This window comes from Spinacia oleracea, chromosome 4 (assembly GCF_020520425.1).
Source record: "Spinacia oleracea cultivar Varoflay chromosome 4, BTI_SOV_V1, whole genome shotgun sequence".
Taxonomy (NCBI): Eukaryota; Viridiplantae; Streptophyta; class Magnoliopsida; order Caryophyllales; family Amaranthaceae; genus Spinacia; species Spinacia oleracea.
The window spans coordinates 187,166,866-187,189,707 of record NC_079490.1 but is presented as its reverse complement, the minus strand read 5'-3'; the positions used below and the strand labels follow the sequence as shown (position 1 = coordinate 187,189,707).

The 22,842-nt window shown below is 36.5% G+C and overlaps 1 protein-coding gene and 2 long non-coding RNA genes across 7 annotated transcripts; 1 reads left to right on the top strand and 2 right to left on the bottom strand.

The window, feature by feature from the left end:
- Positions 1-21: 21 nt before the first annotated feature.
- LOC110782668 (uncharacterized) lies at positions 22-19,372 on the bottom strand. 5 transcript variants are annotated; one of them, XM_021986864.2, is made up of 23 exons: positions 19,193-19,372; positions 14,497-16,083; positions 13,986-14,394; positions 13,095-13,267; positions 12,688-13,002; positions 12,097-12,453; positions 11,578-11,961; positions 11,028-11,438; positions 10,507-10,890; positions 9,967-10,365; positions 9,430-9,816; positions 8,824-9,240; positions 8,259-8,672; positions 7,710-8,126; positions 6,957-7,376; positions 6,429-6,797; positions 5,909-6,274; positions 5,385-5,780; positions 4,782-5,126; positions 3,406-3,627; positions 2,790-3,161; positions 1,041-1,220; positions 22-956 (listed from the first exon to the last, which is right to left on the bottom strand). In XM_021986864.2, the coding sequence occupies exons 1-23, from the start codon at positions 19,232-19,234 to the stop codon at positions 192-194; spliced, it is 9,531 nt and encodes a 3,176-aa protein (XP_021842556.1). In that variant the 5' UTR covers positions 19,235-19,372; the 3' UTR covers positions 22-191. The 5 variants fall into 5 exon arrangements, with proteins under 5 accessions (XP_021842556.1, XP_021842558.1, XP_021842557.1 ...); XM_021986866.2 differs by having other exon boundaries at positions 4,782-5,114; positions 19,193-19,358; XM_021986865.2 differs by having other exon boundaries at positions 9,976-10,365; positions 19,193-19,358.
- LOC110782669 (uncharacterized) lies at positions 1,220-19,553 on the top strand. The gene is made up of 4 exons (XR_002531964.2): positions 1,220-2,510; positions 8,468-8,528; positions 17,721-17,827; positions 19,246-19,553. It is a non-coding gene; the product is annotated as an uncharacterized lncRNA (long non-coding RNA).
- A 403-nt stretch (positions 19,554-19,956) lies between these two features.
- Positions 19,957-21,563, bottom strand: LOC110782603 (uncharacterized). The gene is made up of 2 exons (XR_002531954.2): positions 20,911-21,563; positions 19,957-20,294 (listed from the first exon to the last, which is right to left on the bottom strand). It is a non-coding gene; the product is annotated as an uncharacterized lncRNA (long non-coding RNA).
- Between the last annotated feature and the right edge of the window lie 1,279 nt (positions 21,564-22,842).

Sequence of the window (22,842 nt, the reverse complement as noted above, 5' to 3'; positions counted from 1 at the left end):
TTTTTGATAGGACAAAAAAAATACGAAGTATATAATAAAGTTTTAAAGGTAATTTCAATGTCAATTATACAACTTCAACATCAATGTTCTGCGTAGTTACACATTCTGCACAATGCTAGCATAATTTTAGTATCACTTATACATGTATTTGTAAGAACAAACAATGAAATCCATAAATCCAATCTCCATTTTTATGCCTGATTTGAGCTTTTCTTATTCTTGTTGAGCTTAATTATGACATCTTCTGGAGTAAATTGAGATGATGAGCATGTTATGGCTTTCTTCACTTTTGAAATTGAATGTTTCACTTTTGACCCAACACCTGATAATATGTTCTGTGATTTTTTCTGGGTTGCTTTTGGGTCAATTTCCCTTAATCCTTGTGGTATTAGAGATAATTTTGATTCCGACTCTTCGTCGTTTTCCTCGTCTGATTGGGGTTTTTCTGCTGCAACTTTTTCGATTTTGTTTGTTTCTTTGTGAAGAATGATTTCTTGCTGTTTGTTGGTTTTATCCGGTGTGATTGAATGGGTTTGGGTTATATTCAGAATTTCGTCTTTTAGTTCCGAATACCCATCACTTGCTATGCTGGAAATATTATATGGTTCTGCTCTTTTTATGCTTCCTTTGACAGGATCATTGGGTGGTTGTGAGGAAACTCCATTTCTTTTCGGGTTGATTATAGTTATGCCCTTTTGTGCACATGCTTCAATTTGATTGTGCTCTTGAGGTTCTTCTTTACTGTCAGTATCAGTATCAGTATCAGAATCAGTATCAGTATGTAGCTGTCTTTTATTACCAATGCCCTCCTCTTTTAAGACATTACTACACGAGCCTCGAAACTGAGATGAGGCTGGAAGCTTATCGCAATTGTCTTGGAGGTCTTGTTCATGTTCTTGAATGTGAGGAATGTCAAATTCTCTTATATTCTGGATTTGGCTGAATTCTTTGGCGTCCTGCGCAGCAGTAGTTAATCCTATTTTCTGCCCTTTTTTGTTCATTAGAATGTAAGATATAAACAGACAAGATAATGAGTATACCTTGTGCTCAGGTGATCCTTCTCTAGTAGCCTTGACATCTGTTCCATCATCAGCAGATGAATCGCTTAACTCAGTAATCTTCTCTTGTTCTTCCCGCATTACTGTTTTGTCTTCTTTGTCAAGTGACGCGTTTTCCTGTAGGTTTTGTTGTGATAGTGTAGGATCATTCTTCAAAAGCACCTAATAAATGGACAAAGCATTTACTGGCTGTAAGATCTTTAGAGAGTGTGCTATTGAGGGAATGAAAATTGTCACTAGTACAAAAGGGTCTAATTTTGCTGGTCTAGTAAATAACATTCAAGTGCTTACTGAGCATTCAGCTCTATATGGTGGAAAATGTCAGAAAATACTGATACAAAGAAATATTTTGCAATATGAATAAAACTGTAATAATCGTTATTAATAATCCCCGTTTCGTAGAGGAATTGGGGGAATATGGTGGTAGTGGGGAAGGAAGAAAAGGAGAGGAAGCGATGTAGATTCTAAAACTTTCTAAACTATGACACACTTGCATCTTTTATGCTTTTTGATAGGTGGATCACATGATATAGCTCCTGTTTTTGTTTTGAATTTTTACTTCTGTACTTGTAGTATCACCTAAAACTTGTAGAAGTCAGAACAGAACAGACTGGTGGCACTGTTCCATTTATCGATAGCATCTGACCTAGGGATGTCAGTGGGGCGGGTTTTGCGGGAGATCCGCCCCGCATCCGCCCCAAGTAGGCGGGGATGGAGGTAGGTTTGGCGGGTGATGGGGCGGGGATGGGTATAAAAATCGTACCCGCCATGGGTGATGGGGCGGGTGTGGATTTTGTGTTGAACCCGCCCCATCCCCGCCCGCCCCGCCCCGCCCCATCCCCATTCTCCCCGCCCCATCCCCACTCGCCCCGCTTCATACCCGCAATGGGTGATGGGGTGAATTTGGATTTATTTGCATCTTTAGGTGATAATATAAATTTAGGTGAGATTTTTATATTTTTTGTTTGGATTTTTTTTGTTATGACGAGTATTTTTTTCGATTATATAAGTTACTTTAGTCATAAGGTATTTTTTTTCTATAGTTAACTTTGATTACTCCGTATATATGGCAAATGTTTGCTAAATAAGAAAAATTAGGCGGGTATTAGCGCGGGTATGAAGCGGGGATAAGACGGGGATGGATACCCAGTTGGGTGGCGGGGCGGGGATGGATTTTAGCTTACACCCGTTGGGGCGGGGATGGGGATGAACTTTGTACCCGCCATGGGTGATGGGGCGAGGATGGGGATGGAGGGACCTACATCCGCATCCGCCCCGCCCCATTGACATCCCTAATCTGACCGAAATGTTTTCCAGCTTGACTTGGTTCTGGATTCTATGCTTTCAATGCTTTTTCAATGCTTTTTGACAGGTGGAAATTGAAAATCCTCAAGTATTCCGAACAAAGCTGGTTCTGGATTCTATTCCCTACTGGAAAATAAGTTAGACTCTGTAAGTTGTCTCTATTTGCTGATACTTCCTTTTCTTTTTATGATGGATAGATTATTAACTTTTTAAAGAATGATGAGTCTGACATTGAATTGGTACTTCCTGCTCTGTGGTATTGTCTTGTTAATGAAAAAGGAAGTTTCTTATGATTCCCAATAAAACTAATGTTGCCTGTACTGAAGCTTAACTAGATCTAAACCATTTTTTCCTTATTGGTAGACGTATGAGTTCTTTATTGTTGTGTGGTAAACCAAAAGAGTATTGAAACAAAGGGGGATCTACCTCTTTACCCAAGCTGTTCATGTCCTCAGGGCCCTCATTTTCATGCTTGTGCTGCTCTGACTCAAACCCTGCTGCTTTGTTAAATTCTATTAATTTTGAATGGTCATTAGACATTTTAGCAGACTGGCCTGGATCAAAATTCTCAGCACTACCATATTCTCCAGATGTTCCAACAAGCGTATGTTGATCAGATGTTCTGTCTCTGAAGTTGTCCGCCTGAATTTCCTGATACATGGTCTTGTTCTGTGTAAAGGAAAGCGATTCTTCTACCTTATAAGACTTGCTCAATTCAGGTGTTTCGTTCCCCTCTTGAAACTGCGTATCATACACATTTCTTTCATCCTCTGGATACAGAGTGTGCGTAGATTTCACCTGATTTACCCAACAAGTCAATTACTTCGAAAATAACTGAACTACGGACATGAGAATTTTGTTCTGTAGGCTGACCTTGTCATTTGCTTTTTCTAGTGCTTTAAATTCTTGGGCACCAGATGTTTACATTTTTTATTCAATGCTTGGATATTCCGTGAACTCTTAAGAAGACATTTGACTTAAATGTAGTATATAGCTGAGAAATCTAGCTCCGGGTAGATGACCAATGAGTTTTGGGTTTTACCTGATCAGTGTCATTTGCTTTCTTTGTAGTGCCCTTATCCTCAAAGATCTCTTCAGTTTCTGTCTCTCTGAAACCATTCCCAATTATATTTCCAGTAGATTTGGCATTATGATCCTCCACATTCCTGTTGATTGCATTATTGCCGTTGCTGTTTGCTTCTCTAAGCTCTATCAATTCTGAGCACCATGTAAGCACTTCCATTGTAGCAGCTTGCTCCAAATTCTGTTTCACACATAGATGGGTAAGAGACTAGAAACAGTATTAGTAGTGTAGTTGTGTGAATAACAGTTATTCAAAGTTATAAGTTGTGCTGTATGGAACTTTTTGTCTGAACTTTTTTTTGATGTTCGCAATGCTCCATGCCTCAACCAAAATTAAATTTCCTTTTTCAACGTCGTAAAATTTTCCCGATTTTTTCTTTCAAATCTTGCCATGTCCACCACTTATCCTCCCAGACATTTCTAAAGTCAAACAAACCATTCTTTTGGTAGGGGTGATAACAAGCTATGCTTGGCTCAATTCTGGTTCAGGTTGAAATAACTGATATCCAGCTTAGCTCAAGCTCAATCCTGGCGAGTTTGAAAATTCTAGACTCAGGCTTGAATCCTAATTCAAGTTACAACTTTCTTATTGTTATATTTTTTTTACGAACACTTTGAGATCTTGTGAGCGCTTTGTCAAATCTATACTATTACTCAAAACTCACAACTCTTTAGAAATGCATAAAATTTTGTAAGACCAAAATTAAATTCATACTAAAAATTTAAACTAATTTTTAAGGTAAATAAAAAACACAGTAGAGTTGTCCATGACCTTTTTCATATTTGTTCGCTTGGCTAAGCTTACCAAGGTATGTCTCTGTACTCTGTAGTAGAACATAGTCTCATGTTAAACTTAGACGGATTGAGTAGCTTATGGGGAGGCAAAGTTTTTAACCCCTGCTCCCAGTACCCTACAACGCAAGAGGTACTGTATCTTTTATGTGCTTACTCTTTAAAAAAATTCTACACATTATCGTCCTTAGTACATTCTTCAAGGCATGATTTTCCTTAACGTACTTGGTGTATGCACTATGCAGTAATAAAAGGAACAACTCACTGTACATATAGATCGAGCACGGAATTTCTAAACATCAAAAATCTACAACAATTATAGATTCCACCTTTGGTAGGGTTTATTAGTATCAATTTCTGAATGTAAGCTTTCAAACTCCATGCATAGATATTTTGAAAGATTCCTATCGGTCTTCCTTTACTCTGTTGTATAATCTGAAGAGCTTTTCATAAACCAGTTTCAATTTTGTCACATCTTCTGAAAAATCCTGTTTTATTGCTCTAAATTTAGGAAACAAAAGGAGAGAACAGTTGTATTCTGACCTCATATGAAGAAACGTCATTTTTTATGTTTTTTGGATCCTCAGACTGTGAGATGCGTAGCTGTTTCTTAATTGTTTCTTCTTCCTCGAGTTGACTAACATGAAAATCTTCACTAGAGATTCCTGTGCGTTCATCTTTACTTGGAATAGGGTTCTGAGCTTCTATACCTGGTGTAGATGCTTCAGCAATCCCTTCATCTTGTTTATCGCTGAAAGGGTCACCTTTATTAGAGCTTTGATTCTCAATCTCCATATAGTTAACCGCTTTGCACGTTTTCTCATGTACTTTTTCATCCTTTTGTACTTCAGTGGTGTATGGTTGAACATTTATGTCCTGAAATGATCCCTGGTTAAATACATGGTCAATTGGTTTACTAAAATTTAGAAACTAAGGATCACCAGACAATTTTTTTTATACCGACCTTATCATTTTCCCTATCTTCTTCTATAACATGGAGTACTAAAGTACTTCATTAGTACATTATTTCTTGTCGCTATATGTATTTCCATAAAGCTCACATGTACAATGGAGACACTGTAATTGTGAGAGGAATTGCTAATGGATGGCTAACTATCATGACTCAGGTAGGTAAAAGGGACTTACTTGAAATTCATCTTCCATTATGTTCATGTTATTCTCATTTTCTGGTAGAATCTCCAATCTTTTGACCATGCATGAAACACCATTTTTCATCTCATTTGGATCCTTATTCTCTGAGCTACATTGTTGTTTGTCAATTGCTGGTTCTTCTTCAACTTCTTGAACTTTTCCACTAGAAATCCCAGTGCATTCATCTTTGCTTGAAGCAGGGTTTTTAGCTTCAATAAAAGGTGAAGATGCTTTGGCAATCTCTTGATATTGTTTCCTATTGCAATAGTCGCTCTCTTCGGAGCATTCATTCAGAAACTCTTCGTTGTTGACCGCTTGTGTTTCATGAATCTCATTAAAACCATTTTGTTCATGTGTTTTTTCATCCTTTTGTGCATCAATGATGTCTTGCTGCACATTTATGTCCAGAAAGTTCCTCTTATTAGTTTCGTGATCAATTAATTCGTTAAAGATTAAAACTAAGAATTAATTACTTTTTCTCATATGTCCTATGGTGAACATCTAAATGATAAAGTTACCTGATTATTTTCCACTATGATCATGGAATTCTCACTTCTGGGTACAACCTCCACTTCCCTGATCTCGTATGAAGAAATGCCATTTTCTGTCATATCTGGATCTGCGGCTTCTTCCTCGGCCGCAGTGACTTGAATTTCTTCACTAGAGATCCCAAGACATTCATTTTTGTGTACAACTAGGTTTTCATCTTCTATTCGTAGTATAGACGCTTCAACAATCTCTTGATCTTGTTTTCCATATGAATTTTGAGTCACAATCTCTTCGTTGTCGATTTCTTCTGTTTTGTGAATCTGATGGGAACCAATTTGTCCGTGTATTTCTTCTTCCTTTTGCATTCTAGTGTTTTCTGATTCAGCATTTATCTCCTGAAATTTCCCTTTGTTACTTACATAGTCTATTGTTTAGTTTCATATTAACTGAGAATCATGTGGTGGATATTATCTCTTTCCATGACTGCTAAGGATAAATTTGAAATGTGACTAGGAGGTATTCATGGATGAGTAGGTTTTATAATGTTACCTGATCCATGTATTGTTTAATATTCAGGGAACACTTGTTTTCATGGTTAATCTGCACTCTCTTGACCTCGCTTGGAGAAACATCATTTGTTATCTTATTTTCATCCTTAGTCCCTGTGTTAGGTTGCTGCTTTTCAAATGCTACTTCATCCTCTACTTCACTGACTTGAATTTCTTCTCTAGTTATTTTAGTGCATTCATCTTTGTTTCGAATTTCCTGTTCTGCTGGTGAAGATGCATCAGGGCTCCCTTGATATTCTGAGCTTTGATTCACAATATCCTCATGGTTGACCACTTTTCTGTCATGATTTTCATATAAACTTGTTTCTTTATGTGCTTTTGCATCCCTTTGCGCTTCAACGTTTACATCCTGGAATGTCCAATAATTGGTCAGTTACATGGGCATGTTTTGTAAAAGTTAAAAAGGAAAAAAGAAAATTATTCCTAATTGTGCAAGGTCCAAATGTCATTTAGAAGTATTGGCAGATGATGAAATTTCTGAATAACAAGGTAACGATGATAAAGTTACCTGATCCACATCTTCCACTATGTTAATGACATTCCCATTGTCTTGCGAGATCTCAACTCCCCTCGTCTCAATTGAAGAAACGCCCTTTTCTATCTTTTTTGGATCCTCATTGTGGGCACTAAATTGCCGTTCCACAATCGCTGCTTCTTTCTCATCTTCACTAACTTGTATTTCTTCACTAGTTATCCTAGTATTCTCATCATTGCTAGAAATTTGGTCTTCAATTTCAAAAAGCAGTGTAGAGTTTGGAGCAATCTCTTGATCTTGTTTTCCGCTGGAAGAGTCATTCTCTTTGAAGCTTTGACTCACAATCTCCTCATTGTTGACCGCTTCCGATTCATGAATCTCTTTCAAGGAATTCTTTTCATTTGTTTTCTCATCCTTTTGTACTTCAATGCAGCCTAATTGAGCACTCATGTCCTGATATTTCTCCTCTGTTAGCTACATGGTTATCATTTGTAAACAATGCTCACAAAAAATTAAGAATAATGGGCAGTGGAGAATAACTAAATGGGACAAAGTATTGTTTTAATGATGATTAATTTTGCTGATTTCGCTTCCTTTCCATGAAGTAGAAGATGGTCGTCCCATTATCGCTTTTGGGTCAATTGGAAACAACCTCTCTGCAATTGCATGGGTAAGGTTGCGTACGTCCGACCCTCTCTTACCCCGCTTCTTGCGGGAGCCTTTTTGAGGCGATGGGTAATGATAATGAATGAATGACTAGGTCAGGCATGATAAAGTTAAATTTACCTGTTTCTCATCTTCCCCTATGATCTTGTAATTCTGATTTTCCAATAAAGTCATCACTCCTATAACCTTGTTTGAATAAACACCCTCTCTTGTGTTATTTGCATCCTCTGTCTCTAAGCTACAATGGATTATGTCAATTGCTGCTTCATCTACTGCAATGGCCTGAATTTTTTGACAACAGGCCTTAGGGCGTTCATCTTTATTTTGGACAAGGTCTTCAGCTTCTATTAGTGGTGTGGATGCATCACCAGTATCTTGATTTTGCTTCCCACAGCAAGAGTATTTTTCATCAGTGATTTTATTCATAGTCTCCTTATTGTTGGCCTCTTCTGCTTCATGAATGTTGTTGGAACAAGTTTGTTCGTGTGTGTTCTCTTCCTGAAGTACCTTAATGTTGTTGGATTTAGCATTTATGTCCTGAAATTTCTCAAGTTAATTACACGGTAAGTAGTTTTGTAAAAAATAAGCCTAATGAATCAAGAGGAAGACTATATGTTCTTCCTATAGGTTGGGAGGCTCAAAATGCGAGTATTTTGTTGATAAAGTTACCTGATTTACACCTTCCACTATGTTCATGGAATCCTCAATTTCTTGTACAATCTCTACTTTCATGAACTCATTGGAATACAAGCCACTTGTGTTATTTGAATTCTCGTTCTCTGTGCTACATTGTTGCTTCTTAGTTTCTGCTTTTCCCATTTCTTCACTTACTCCAGTTTCTTCACTGGTTGTACTAATTTCTTCATTACTTTGAACAGGATTTTCGGCTTCTAGAAGTGGTGTAGATGCTCGAGCAAAGTGTTTCTCTTCTTTTCCGCTGTAAGAGTTTCTCTTTGTGGTGCTTTGATTCACTATCTCTGCATTATTGGCTGCTTCTGTTTCATGAATACCTTTGGAACCGGTTTGGTCATATGTGTTATCATTCTGTTGTACTTCTATGCTGTCTGTATCAGCGTTTATGTTCTGAAATAACCAAGTTAGTTAGCTGGGGAATTGTTTTGTAAAGATTAGAATTTAAGAATTAGGAGGCAGACGATAAGTTCTTTCACAGCGTGGAAACCCTCGAAATGTGACTAAGACTTGTGCATGGATGACTTAATGTTGATTAAGTTACCTGGTCTATGACTTCCGCTATGTTCATAGAATTGGGACTTTCTTGTACAATCTCCACTATCACGAGCTTATCTGTAGGCACACCCTCTATTCCCTTATATGTATGTTCATTCTCTGTGGAACAGTCTTGCTCCTCAATTGCTGCTTTTCCCTCTGTTTCGCTGTATTGAGTTTCTGCGATGGATATCCGAATGCATTCATCATTTCTTGGATCAAGGTCTTTAGCTTCTAGATGTGGTTTAGTTTCTAGGGAAATATCTTTATCTTCTTTTTCGCTGCAAGAGCCGCTCTCGAAGGAGCTTTGTTTCACAAAATTCGTATTATTGAAAGTTTTTGTTTCATGAATCTCATTTAAACAAGATAGTTCATTTGTTTTGTCATTCTGTACTTCAATGCTGCCTGAATGAGCATTTATGTCCTGAAATTTACCAGGTTAGTTATGTTAGTTACATTGCCAATTGTTCCATTGAAAATAGAAACAACAATGAGCCAAACAATGTCGTTTTCACGTGTGCAATGGAGAAGTGGAGAATTACTAAGCGTGACTAACAGGTGTTTACGAATGACTAAGCTCTTTGACGTACTAGATCATGCTTGATAAAGTTACCTGATTCAAATCTTGTAGGATGTTTGTGTGATTCTCTTTTTCTAGCAAAACTTCCACTCCTTTCTCCTCGTGTAAATAAGCATCTGTTTTTGTTTTATTCGGAGTCTCAGTCTCTGACATACATTGTTGTTGGTCAATTGCTGCTTCTTCCTCTACATCACTGGCTTGAATTTCTTCACTCAAGATCCTGTTACATTCATCTTTCCTAAGAGGTGTAAATGCGTGTGAAATCTCTTGATCTTCTTTTCCAGTGCAATATTCTCTTTGTTCAGATCTTTGACTCACAACCTCTTCGTTGTTCACCTCTTCTCTTTTGTGAATGTAATTGGAACCAGTTTCTTCATGTATTTGTACTTCAATGCTTTCTGATTCAGCATTATTTATGTCCTGAAATTGCGCCCAGTTTGGTCAATTGTTCCGTGAGGTTCAATTTCTAAGGATTATGAGGCTAAAGTTACCTCTTTCACTGTTGTAATAAAAAGCTCAAAGTATGACTAGGAAATGTTCATGAATGACTTTTTTTTTTTAATTAGTTACCTTACTCACATCTTTCATTTCGTTCATGTAATTCACATTTTCTTGAACAATCTCCACCCCTGTGACCTCACATGAAGAGATTCCACTTTGTATCTTATTTGGATTCTCTTCTGTGCACTCCTGCATAGTCTGTGCTTCTCTGACTTGAATTTCTTTACTAGCTATCATATTGCATTCATTATAGCTCAAAACTAATATTTTGGCCTCTAGTGTTGGTGTTGATGCTTGAGCAATCTCTTCATCTCGTGTTCCAGTGCAAGAGTTGCTATCTTTGGAGATTTGATTCACAATCTCCTCATTGTTGACTGTTTCTGCTTCATAAATCTCATTGGAGCAAGTTTCTTCATTTTCTTTTTCATCCTCTTCTTTTTCAATGCTGCCTGTTTGAGTTTTTATATCCTGAAAATCTCTGGTTTAAATATGTTGACAGTTGTTTTGTAAAATTTAGTAACTTAACTTCTTAAGGAGAAAATATCCTTTTTCTAGTGTTGAGCGTGACTAAGCTCTCTGATTGACTAGGTGAAGCATTATAAAAGTTACCTGATTCACACCTTCCAATATGCTCTTGGAATTCTCATTTTCTAGTAAAAGCTCCACTTTGACCTCGTGTAAACTACTAGTCTCTAATGTACACGGCTGTTTGTCAATTGCTGCTTCTTCCCCAATTTCACTTTCTTGAACTTCTTCGCTACAGATGTTAGTGCATTCATCTTTGCTTGAAATCTTTATTTTAGCTTCTGTAATTTGTGTGGATGCTTTAGCCTTCTCTTTATCTTGTTTTCCGTTGCAAAAGTTGCTTTCTTCAGAGCTTTGGTTCTCCTCATTCTTGACTACTTCTGGGTTGTGATTCTGATTGCAACCAGTTTGTTTATGTGGTTTTTCATCCTGTAGTTCTTCAATGTTGTCTGATTCAGCATTTATTTCCTGAAATATCCGCTGGTCAGTTGTTCCGTAAAAAAAAAAAAAAATTATCAGGAAGATATTATCCTTTTCTTTCTGTGCATGGGAGAAGCTTGACATGTGATTGGGAAGATTACATGGAAGACTAGTAAAAGTGTTACCTGATCCCCATTTTCCATTACGTCTATGGAGTTTTCATTTTTTTGTTCAATCTCCACCATGTGTTTAGAAACATTACTTGTTGTCTTATATGAATCCTTAGTCTCTCCGCGGCTTTGCTGTTTACCGATTGCTGCTTCTTTCTCAACCTCACTGACTTCAATTTTTTCATTATTGATCCTAATGCATTCATCATTCCTTGGAACAAGATCTTCAACTTCGATAACTGATGTATATGTTTCAGGGATCTCTTGACCTTCTTTTCCACTGGAAGAGTCACTCTCTTTGGTGCTTTGATTCACAATCTCCTCATTGGCGTCTGTTTCTGTTTCATGAATCTCATTGGAGCAAGTTTCTTCATTTTCTTTTTCATCCTTTTTTTCTTGAGTGATGCCTGATTGAGTTTTTATATCCTGAAAATTTCTGGTTTAAATACGTTGAAAGTTGTTTTGTAAAATTTAGAAACTAAAACTTAGGGAGAAAATATCCTTTTTCTAGTGTTGAACGTGGCTAAGCTCTCTGATTGAATAGGTTAAGCATGATAAAAGTTACCTGATTTACACCTTCCAATATGCTCTTGGAATTCTCATTTTCTAGTAAAAGCTCCACTTCGACCTCGTGTAAATTACGCGTTTCTGATGGACATGGCTGTTTGTCAATGGCTGCTTCTTCCCCAATTTCACTTACTTGAACTTCTTCGCTAGAGATACTAGTGCATTCATCTCTGCTTGAAATGGGTATTTTAGCTTCTATAATTGGTGTGGATGCTTTAGCCTTCTCTTGATCTTGTTTTCCGTTGGAAAACTTGCTTTCTTCAGAGCGTTGATTCTCCTCATTCTTGACTTCTTCTGGGCTTTGATCATGATTGCAACCAGTTTGTTTATGTGGTTTTTTGTCCTGTAGTTCTTCAATGTTGTCTGATTCAGTATTTATTTCCTGAAATATCCGCTGGTCAGTTGTTCCGTAAAAAATATAGAATTGTGAGGAAGATATTATCCTTCTCTTTCTGTGCGTGGGAGAAGTTTGAAATGTGAATAGGAAGTGTAAATGAAGACTAGCAAATAATGTTACCTGATCCTCATTTTCCACTACGTTTAGAACACCACTTGTTATATTATATGGATCCTTAGTCTCTCCGCTACTTTGCTGTGTATCAATTGCTGCTTCTCTCTGGACCTCCCTGACTTCAATTTCTTCATTATTGATCCTAGTGCATTCATCATTCATTGGAACAAGATCTTCAAGTTCAATAACTGATGTATATGTTTCAGGGATCTCTTGACCTTCTTTTCCATTGCAAGAGTCACTCTCTTCGGAGCTTTGATTCACAATATCCTCACTGGCGTCTGTTTCTGTTTCTTGAATCTCATTGGAAGCAATATGTTCATGTGTCTTTTCATTTACTTCAGTGTTTTCTGCATTTATTCCCTGAAAATTTCCTTGGTTAGTTGGTAACTTGTTTATTAGAAATTAAGAATTACGAGGCTCAAATGTGTTTGCCCGATATATTATTATAATTATCCGAAGCAAAATTATCTGCCTTTTTATCTGTTCTAGATGAAATTATATGAGGTGTTTCCTTCAAGTTGAGAGGGGACAGGGAGGTAGGTATGATTATGATGTATTTACATGACTTATGTAAAATGAAAAATATTTCCTTACTTGTTCTGCTGAAACACCGTTGATTATGTTGTATAAATCCTCATCTTTTGGATTTTCTTGCTGTCTGTCTGTTGTTGCTTCAACTTCAAAAACTGGCACACTATCGGTATAGATCTTGGAGACTTCATTTTGGCTTGGAGAGATTTCGACCAACTCTTGGTTTGTTTCTCCTTTTCCAGAGATACTCTCTTCAGATATTTGATTCTGTAACTCATCCCAAAAGCAGCCGACCATATTTCTGGCAACAGAATCTCGCATGTTCTTCGAAATATCGTCTGCATGTTCCTCCTTCGGGAGTGTAGTATCAGTTTTACCCTAATGATGGATGATGGTCAACATAAGATAAATTGATCATGAGAACGGAATAGCTGTCCATTTAAATGAAAGTTCTATTATCTCTTTAATACCTTTTCAGTTGACGGATTTTTACTCTTGTAGTCATCCTGACCAATGTCCTCACTGCTGATGTTTGCTTCAATTACCTCAAAAATCAATTGTTTAATTCTCTCAGCGGGTGTTTGTGGAGAAATACTGACTGTGGCAAAATCATCTTTGCGGATTGCCTCCTCCTTTGCGTCACCTGCACATTACATGACTATGATTTCAATACAGCTTACTTTTTGCCTTTTTCTATTTGAGTTGCGAGAGGGGTTCGCTAACTTTTTTTGTTTGTGTACCTACTCTTATTGTGATGTATCTTGTGATGTGACGCAATGTTCAAGAATGTGCAACTTCTAGAATCTAAACTGTGGATAATCTGTACAATCTGAAAATTCTTGTTCAGGCTTGACTTTAAGGTTTTATCTGTCATCATGATTGTTGACTGGTTTATAGGGCTCAAAAAGTTTCAAGTCTCCTGGCATATACACACTTGAAATGCATGTACCTAGACATAGTAGAAAGACAGTTATGAACGAAGTTATTGTCTACATTTAGTTATACCATGTGATATGACCACTTCATTTTGATGTTGATGTCCTTATTTATTAAGCATGCAATTATTCTGTCAACGTATACCTAATGTTCTTCGAAAAATTCTTTGTGCAAACACTGATATGTTCTAGAAGAGTTAAGTGTATTTGAGGTACTTAAAAAGTCACAAAGGGAACGAATCCTCAAAGTTTGTCCAATGTTTAAATTCATTTGACTTTAATTTGATTTAAGCATATATACTCTTATCATTTTGGTTATTATTACAATAGCTTATTGTATTCGTCTTTATTTATGTCTGAGCTCAAGTTCGTGGTGCTATAATCAGGCATTAATGAAGTAAGAAATGAAGCTTTAACATCACTTACTAGTTGTTCTGCTTTCTTGTAAATTACTTTCAGAAGTGGTTTCAGCCTCTGTTAATTCTTCCTCACTTTCGATCTTTTGTCTCTTCTCTGGATCAGGCTCCACAAACTCTGACATCTTTTCCTCTATTGTTATGCTTGTAGTACAGCCAACACCTTTTCTTTTTGTCACTTCACCAGAATTTCCTTCTAAGCTTGTGAATCCCTCGTTTTTGCTTAGTCCAGAGGCTTGTTCATTGTGGAAATTCTCAACTTTCGAAACTTCAATATCTTGTTTCTCTTGTTCTTGTGGTTGAATTTTAGTACATACATCTTGCTTTTCATCCCCTCTCCTTATAGCTACTGTATTATGGCCAAGGTGTAAATCATATTCATTCAGGGATATAATACTCTCTCCGAAGTCTGTGGTATTCTGCAAGAAAAGTAAATGTTACATAATAGTTTAATTTAGAGTGAGGGATGACTCTCAGTTTTTTTTAAAGTGAATTGTTTGAACAAATTGAGGATGGCTTACATCTTGGGGAATTCTAACTGTGTCACAATTTCCTGCTCCCACTTTGTTGTTTTCGTTTCTTTGATCCTCTGAATAAGCCATGCCTAATTCGGCTTCACCCTGCTTGGAGTTTGTAATTTCTTCCATTGTTTCAACTGCCTCAATGTTTTCCGAGATCATTGTGAATGTTTCATCCAGATTTTCTCTCTCTTTCCGCCACGTCGTTTCCTTCACTATGAATTCTTCAGGATTTTCCACGGCACCTTCTATTGGCCCCTTGACAATTATTTCTGAGTCAGCTTTAGACGAGATAGTATCTTTTACATTTTGATCCCCTTCATCTGCCCCCATTTCATTTCCTTGGCTCTCAGTATTGCTTTCTATGTTTTTGTCTTCAGTTTCTATTTTGTCCTTCAATGATGTGCTTGATCTAGTCATATCTTCGAATTCTTTTTCAAAGAATGACTTAGAGGCCTCTTCTAGATTGTAATCTTTGCCAGCTTCATGTAATCCGTTTTTTCCCTCAACTGCATCAATGCTCTCCCAAGAACTGAGACCTACCTCCTTAATATCCTCCACGGTTCCTGAGATTGACTCTTTGTTACTGTCAATTGGTGAACTAGATGTATGTGACATGCTAATATCTGTAAGTCCACTGGATTCTGTCTTCTCCTCTTCATCTTTTTTTGCCATGGCTGGCTCCATTACTGCTGCAGTGGATTCTTTCTCCAAGTCTTCTGATTTCGCATCTATTTTGAAGCCTTCCAGTTGTTGATCAAGGACACAAACTGGAAGTTCCACTGTTTTCTTTTCCAGTGAATTTAAGTTATTCAGATGTTTAGTATCAGCATTGTTGTCCTTTTCGATGTTGCTCACCTCTTCTTCATTATGTTGTCCACGTTCGAGTGCTTGATTAGCAGATATCACACTATCTGAAGTCTCTTTTTTTTCGGCATCTATACCTGGTTCCATGACTGCTGCAGTGGATTCCTTCTCAAAGTCTTCTGATTTCGCATCTATTTTGAAGCCTTCCAATTGTTGATCAAGTACACAAACTGGAAGTTCCACTGTTTTCTTTTCCAGTAAATTTAAGTTATTCAGATGTTTAGTATCAGCATTGTTGTCCTCTTTGATGTTGCTCACCTCTTCTTCATTATGTTGTCCACTTTCGAGTGCTTGATCAGCAGATATTACATTATCCGAAGTCTCTTTTTTTTCGGCATCTATGCCAGCTCTTTTAGTTGGCTGCTCATCTGCCTCTTCTGCAGTTGCCACCTTCTTACTGTCTTGCAGCTGGTAATCGGGCTCTGAGATTGTGATTTTTGTGACATCTGATCCTTCTGGGAAATCTTTTGACTGTCTAATCATGTCATCGTGAGCAACCTCTTCAATACTTGGTGAGTACAAGAAACATTCATCATCTGTGTGTTCACTGTTTTCGTTTCCTACATTGAAATTGTTTTTCCTTTGCTCGTCATCATTTGTATCCCTTTTTGGCTCATATTGTGTTTGCTGCACATCTTCAAAATCAGTGTGCTCCTTTTGGTGTTTTTTTATGCCTATGATGCATTGTCTGTTTTGTTTATCAATATCATCCTCGTCTCTTGCCTGTTAGATGATAGAAGCTTAAGCTTTAGGACACATTAAATTTAAGATGGTCAATATAAATGCTAGTACCAAAACAGAAAGTCTCATCTCAGGGACAGAACAGAATCCTTGTCCCCTGCTGATTTACTTTCTCTTGTTATCGTTTAATATAATTTCTTTGTTTAAAGTAAAATTGCGCTTAGAAGAAAAACCGATGAATGCGACATTATCCACTTTCGCGACAAAACTCATGACTAGCAACCTATCTTTTGCAGGACGTTTACAGTTGGTTATTCAGTGTTGCTCAGTATTACTGTGTATTGGGCACAGATTTTTTTTAACGCCAAAAGCTGTTATTAAAAAGATCAATTCTATTTTTAGATCATTCCTCTTAACTGGTATTCAAAACAGAAATTATCAGTTGGCAAAAGGTTTGTTGTCCTCAGAAATATGGTGGCTTGGGTGTTAGAAATGTGATGGCTTGGAATAAAGTGGCCATTAGAAAGCAAGCAGGAAAAATTGCAATTAAGGTGGAAAACCTATGAGTTAAACGGGTGCACAGTGTTTATATTAAGGATAGGATATGGAATTATAATGCTCCAGGATGATCTGAGAGTTTCTTTGGGTGATGCATGGTTAAGTCAACCTAAGTTCTGCATAGCCAAGATGTATAAAGATTTGGTGGAGCCTGGTCAGAGGCTACATTGGTGTAAAATGGTGTGGAATCATTTTGGTTGTCCTGAACACAAGTCCATTGCCTGGTTAGTATGCATGGAATATTGCAGACTAGGCAGAAATTTCAGAAAAAATTAGTGTGTGATTCAGACAGATTGAGTCACATAAACACCTGTTTTTTGTTGCACATACAGTATGCAATGCATACAAGTGACTAAGAGCTGGTTAGGAGTACAGGTCAGGTCTAACGAGCTTCCTGTTCTGATCAGATGGATACAGAAGAGATACAAAAGCTCTAAGTTCTGGAAACAGGTCTTAGTGGCTGCTGTTGTAGCTTTGGTGTACAAGATATGGATATAAAGAAATAATGCTCTCTGGAATGGCAAGATTAGCACAGTCCAAAAAGTGACCCAGGATGTTAAGTATAGTGTAAAACAAAGAGTTGCAACTTGCAAGGGATATTAAGGAAGAAAATCAGTCAGATAAGATTAGTACAGAAGGGTTTCAGTCGCTTTAACTGATTTCAATCTGGTGTTCTTTTGCTGAAGTTGTTTTTTTCCTTTTCTTTTTTGCAGTTTGTATTGCTGGTTGTAATATAGGTGTTTAGGAGTGTTTAAGTGGTTTTCTGCCACTTCTCTTCTCTTTAGGGTGTAAATTCTGCAGGTTCCTTTCTTTCTTGCCAAAAGTAAAAAAGTACTCGTGAAGTTGAGAAGTCCTATTCTGGGACTAAAGTCACTGAATGTTGTTGCTTTATTCTTCTTAGGAAAATGATAGTTGAACCTCCGTCTTTTCGTTATTTCCTTTGTAACAAGAAGATTCCTCAAGGAGAATGCAACTGTTAGCAATATACATAATTACCCTAGTCTTTTGTTAGTATACTGTACACAATTTTCTTTATGCATTTAATCAAACCCTACAGATATCTCTTATATGCAATTATCAGAATTTGACTTGAAACTGATTAACATTATTTTTGTATGGAGGAATGTGAATCTCTATCAAGTGAACCACCAAACAAAAGCAAGAATTTGAATTTCACATTGCAGACAGGAAATGAACCCAGAATCGTGAGAACCCATTCCAGTTTCAGGTACCCGGACATTATTTTACATTTGTACATTTACTCCTCAAAATTGAATTACATTAAATGATCTTATTACTTTGCTTACGGGTTTTATGGTAGCTTTCATTTAGTACACTTAGGCTTGCTTTTCCCAACAAAATAGACCTATGATGAAAGTAGTCACAAATTATAAACTGTGCTCTACCCAAGTTAGTTTCAGGTCCATAAGATTGCAAACTATACATGGAACAAGTCTCTACCAGTTCTGTTTCATGGCCTTGGTACTGAAACCTGTTTGTACAGTGATTTTCAGGTCTGAGTTAAAACTTCTTTTTTTACAGGCAATACTAAGGCTTATGCAAGTCTTCTTTGTTCTATACCTTGGGTTACTCAGACACGACTAGAAATGTTAGATACGAGTATGTGTTTACACAAGACCATTTCATGAACTTTTTTTCTAAAAATAAAGCGTCGAAGTGTCATATCAATATCAAGGTCAATTATCTATCTAACAAGGGTAGTTGAGGTGGAATGAAGAGTCGTATGATGCCACACTTACTTATGTTAGGTTAGCCTTCACTGCATAAGAAATGTCTCTTATCAGGATATCAATGAATGAAATAAGCAGTAATGGACAGTCCGAAGGCATAATGCTCTAGTCTAGATTACTGGACCTTTGCCATTGTTCTGGTCTTTTTGTTTCTTTATTGGAAAGAAATTCCTGAATGCCAAAACCTGGTCTTTTTGTTCTTTTTGTGTTGTTCTTTTTTGTTTGTTTCATGTGAAGATGATTCGTTCACAACTTATTTCAGGAATATTTCATCTTTCCTTTCATCTCTTAATTTATAGCTTGAGAGTTAGACCATTATTTCTCTCTACTTTTTTTGTTCAAGAAACTTCAATTGAAGAATGATTTTTAGAATCTTGATTCCTCTGGGTGATTTTGCACAAGTTAAACTACCCTTGGTACTTGTTAGAGTAATCGAATTTGACAAAGTTGCTATGCTGGGGTTGCTATATTCATAAGATACTTTTACATATCTTCCTACATCCAACTATCCAAGTAACACTATTTTCACAGAAAATATTGCTTATGTTTTATTCAACAGAAGATGAAATAAAAACCAGGACTTCAGAAGTGGATTCAGAAGTCAGAACCTATGCACAAATGTCTCAAGACAGTATGAATTTATTGATACTTTTGTCACACTAACAAATTGTCAGCTCTAAACATGATCAGAAGTTAATCATCAACCGAAATGTTTTCCCCATGAACACAGATTATATTTCGATAAAGCAGAAACACATTATTTTTGGTATACTAAAAAGTGTCAGCGCAGGAAAATGAATAGATGCCAGTTAGTGTGAGATAATGAATAAATTTCTTCTTACTTGCACAATTAAGGATTCTGGAGTATAAGCTTCTGATGTCATTTTTCATGCAGGACTTTCCGAGGCACGGCACTCGGCAGACACACTTTGGGAGTCCTTTCTAATCTTCACAAGCAGTGGAGCCTTGGCAAAGTAACTACTGCATACTTTTGATTAAGTGCTAGAATGTTTAGTACACATAATTATAGATGAGATTATGTAGCATTTATATAAACTTTGTTAAATTGACAATATTCTTGCCACTTGTTAGAGGTGTTATCTTTGATGAGCTGGCTGGTTAGCTGGTCCCACTGATTGATTAGTTACATTCTAATTGGACACAAGCAGCTTAATCAAGTATTATGTTTCTACTCTTAAATTACCTAATTTCTGACATCATTTATTTGCGGATTTTTTGGATAAAACCACCTTTTAAAGTTCAACTTTTTGAAATAATCACCACCTTAAACTTCCAAAGTTTAAGAAATCACCACCTTCTGTTAACTTCCGTCAAATGTTCCGTTAACTTCCGAATGTTTGGCTGTTGGATAGAGCTGGCAATGGGTCGGGTTGGGTCGAAATCAGGTCGACCTGTTTATAAACGGGTTGAGATTTCCCCGACCTGAACCCAACCTGTTTAGTTAAACGGGTTGAAATTTTCAACCCAACCCAACCTGGAAATAAACAGGTCAACCTGTTTTCGACCTGCTGACCTGTTTACTTATTTTTTTTTATTAAAAAAAATCTGCTAACCTAATAACCTGTTTTTCCAATCTGCTAAATAATAAGTCTCAAACAGGCTATATTTGCCATTAATTAATGCCCTGTCACAAGTCATAAGGCTTAATACATCACCAAATCTTAAATTAAAGTTTAATACATGGCCAAATCCAACATAAAACTAAAATTCAAGTAGATTACAACGCATCAATATATTGTTCAAATTAAGCTAGTTGGAATCTTAAGAAATTAAGCTAGTTGGAATCTTAAGTTCATGGTGAAGCAACTATGGGTGACTCCATCCACATTCACGACCGCGTCAACTTGTTCTTCCACCTTCAACTTCATGATGGCTCCATATAGCTCCTCCAATTATCTGAATTTTTAACCTTCACATGTTCAACTACAACAAACAGTTTTGAGCACATAATTTTTTGGTAATATACATGACAATGCTTAACTTTAAGCTGGTCAGAAATGAAATCAATGTTTTGAAAATTTCAAGCAACAAAAAAAAAGCTAGCCTTACTCCCCTTCGGTCTAATGGGCTTTGCAATCTCTATTAACTTACAACTCCACCTTATAATGGAAAAGAATTTTAAAAAAGCAAATGAAGTTGAGATAGTAACATCTCAACTCCTAATTGGCAATGACGTTGATATTCCATTTCCATCAACAGAGGATTTATCATTGGTGGACTAATTTTTGTAAACACAAAAAGACTAACATAAAAAATATGCAACCAATTTGGATATCACAACCAAATCGAATAATCATCATCATCACTGTTTTGTCAAATTTGATCTAATTAAAAAATTTATTCTCAGACAAAAACCCTAAAAAATCGAAAACCCTAAGAAAAATTGGTTTGATTATGAAACTCAGACAAATCACAATGGAATACGAAGATTTCTCAGCAATTATATAACATCTAACTCTAATCATCTTAACAACAAATATAAACAACATAAATTATTAATCATACAAAAAAATCGAATGAAAGTTTTAAAAAAACTTACTTGGATGTTGGATCAGAGCGGGTGATCGACTAGCGTCGTCGGGGATCGACGAGCGGCGCAGTGGTGAGTGGAGGAGGCGCCGTGTGAGAGATTAGGGTTTCACCGTTTCAGTTTAGAGAGAGAGACAGTGTGTGAGAGAGAGACTGAGAGATTGAGAGATAGGCGTGAGAAATTCTAGGGTTTTCTTAGACCTAAAGGCTAAAGCCCAAACAAAAGAAGCCCGAAATAATTAAAGATTTTTAGTAATTTTTTAAAAAAACATCTAAACGGGTTAGCGGGTTGGGTTAGCGGGTTGACAGGTTGACGGGTTGGCGGGTTGACCTGTGACCCAATAATTAAACGGGTTAGGCGGGTTGCTTTCGGGTTGGAGTTTTCAACCTGACCCAACCCATTTATTAAACGGGTTGGGTTAGGTCGACCTATTTAGTTAAACGGGTTGAAAAATCTTGACCCAACCCAATAATAACGGGTTGGGTTCGGGTCGGGTTGGTGGGTTGGGTCAGCTTTTGCCAGCTCTACTGTTGGATGTGGGCCCCACTGGCGGAACATTTGACGGAAGTTAACAGAAGGTGGTGATTTCTTAAACTTTGGAAATTTAAGGTGGTTTTTAAAAAAAAAAAACATATAAGGTGGTTATTTCAAAAAGTTGAACTTTAAAAGGTGGTTTTATCCAAAAAAATCCTTTATTTGCTGTTTCAATTGTTTCTGCTGACTATATTTCTTTTAAGACTGCAGTTTTATGATGTTGCTGGCCACTTTATAACTGAAGGTAACATACTAATCAGTAATCACCTCCGTTACTCGGATTCAGGAACTCAGATTATGTGTTTTAAGTATTAAGACTCGGATTCAGGAACTCATATCAGACATGTTGAGGCTACTGTCTTTGTAAACAAAAGAGTTAGAGATGATTAAAAATGTGATTCTCTTTCTGCTTGCTTCAACAAATAATTATGATGGTTCACACTAAATTCCAACAGAATATTTAATTGTCCTACAGAGTACTATGTTTCTGCTCCTTGAGAAATAGTTCAGAATCATTCATGCAGTTTTTCTCAGATTTTTCCACCATCGAATATTCTCTTTATTTACAGCAAAACCATATGTATTTAACTATGCTTTTACTAAATCGATTATCATTTAAATGATTTTATACATTAGTAGTAATTTTGAAGAAATAATTTTTGTTAAAATGAATTTTTTTTATCACTATAAAATAGATAACTTGTACTATACTTTGGTTAAAAATAGATACCTTTTACATATAATAAGAGTAACTTTTAAGGATTTTGAATTAACTTTTACTCCGGCTTACAATATTTATTGTACACCACTTGTAAATAAGAATTTGTGTTTATAATTAGAGAGATGAAAAAATTACAGTCAATTTTATAAATAAATAAAAATTCAAAACTTGATTATTGGATAAGTTATTTTTTTTTTCTTTTGAGATTAAAATCATAGTACTCCGTATAAGTATTTGATTTTCCATGTAAGCATGAGTCGATATTGATTAAGATTTGAGTGTTGGTATCTGTCACTAACCAGGTTGATGCAAATAAAGTAGTGCATAACAACAAAAGAAACCTAATCAAAACCGCCCAAAATGAAAATTATGATCATGTTTCAATTATTTTAGCATCTTTTTAGCCGTCTCTTGGTTGCGTGGACGTACGTAGGGGAAAGGAACTTGGCAATTTGATCAACTTTATTAGAACCAAATTTATTTATTAACTAGTGTGTGGCCCGAGCGTTGCTCCGGGTTTCACTTTTAGTCGGGTTTACGTTTTTGAAAAATGTGCCCAATTTTAAAATATTGTATTTTACATTTATATGTGAAAATATGACAAACATTGTAGCTAGTTGAGATGGTAGGAAGTGAAACTTTTAATCCATGAGGTTTGATGTTCGATCCTTGCTACCTACGTGACA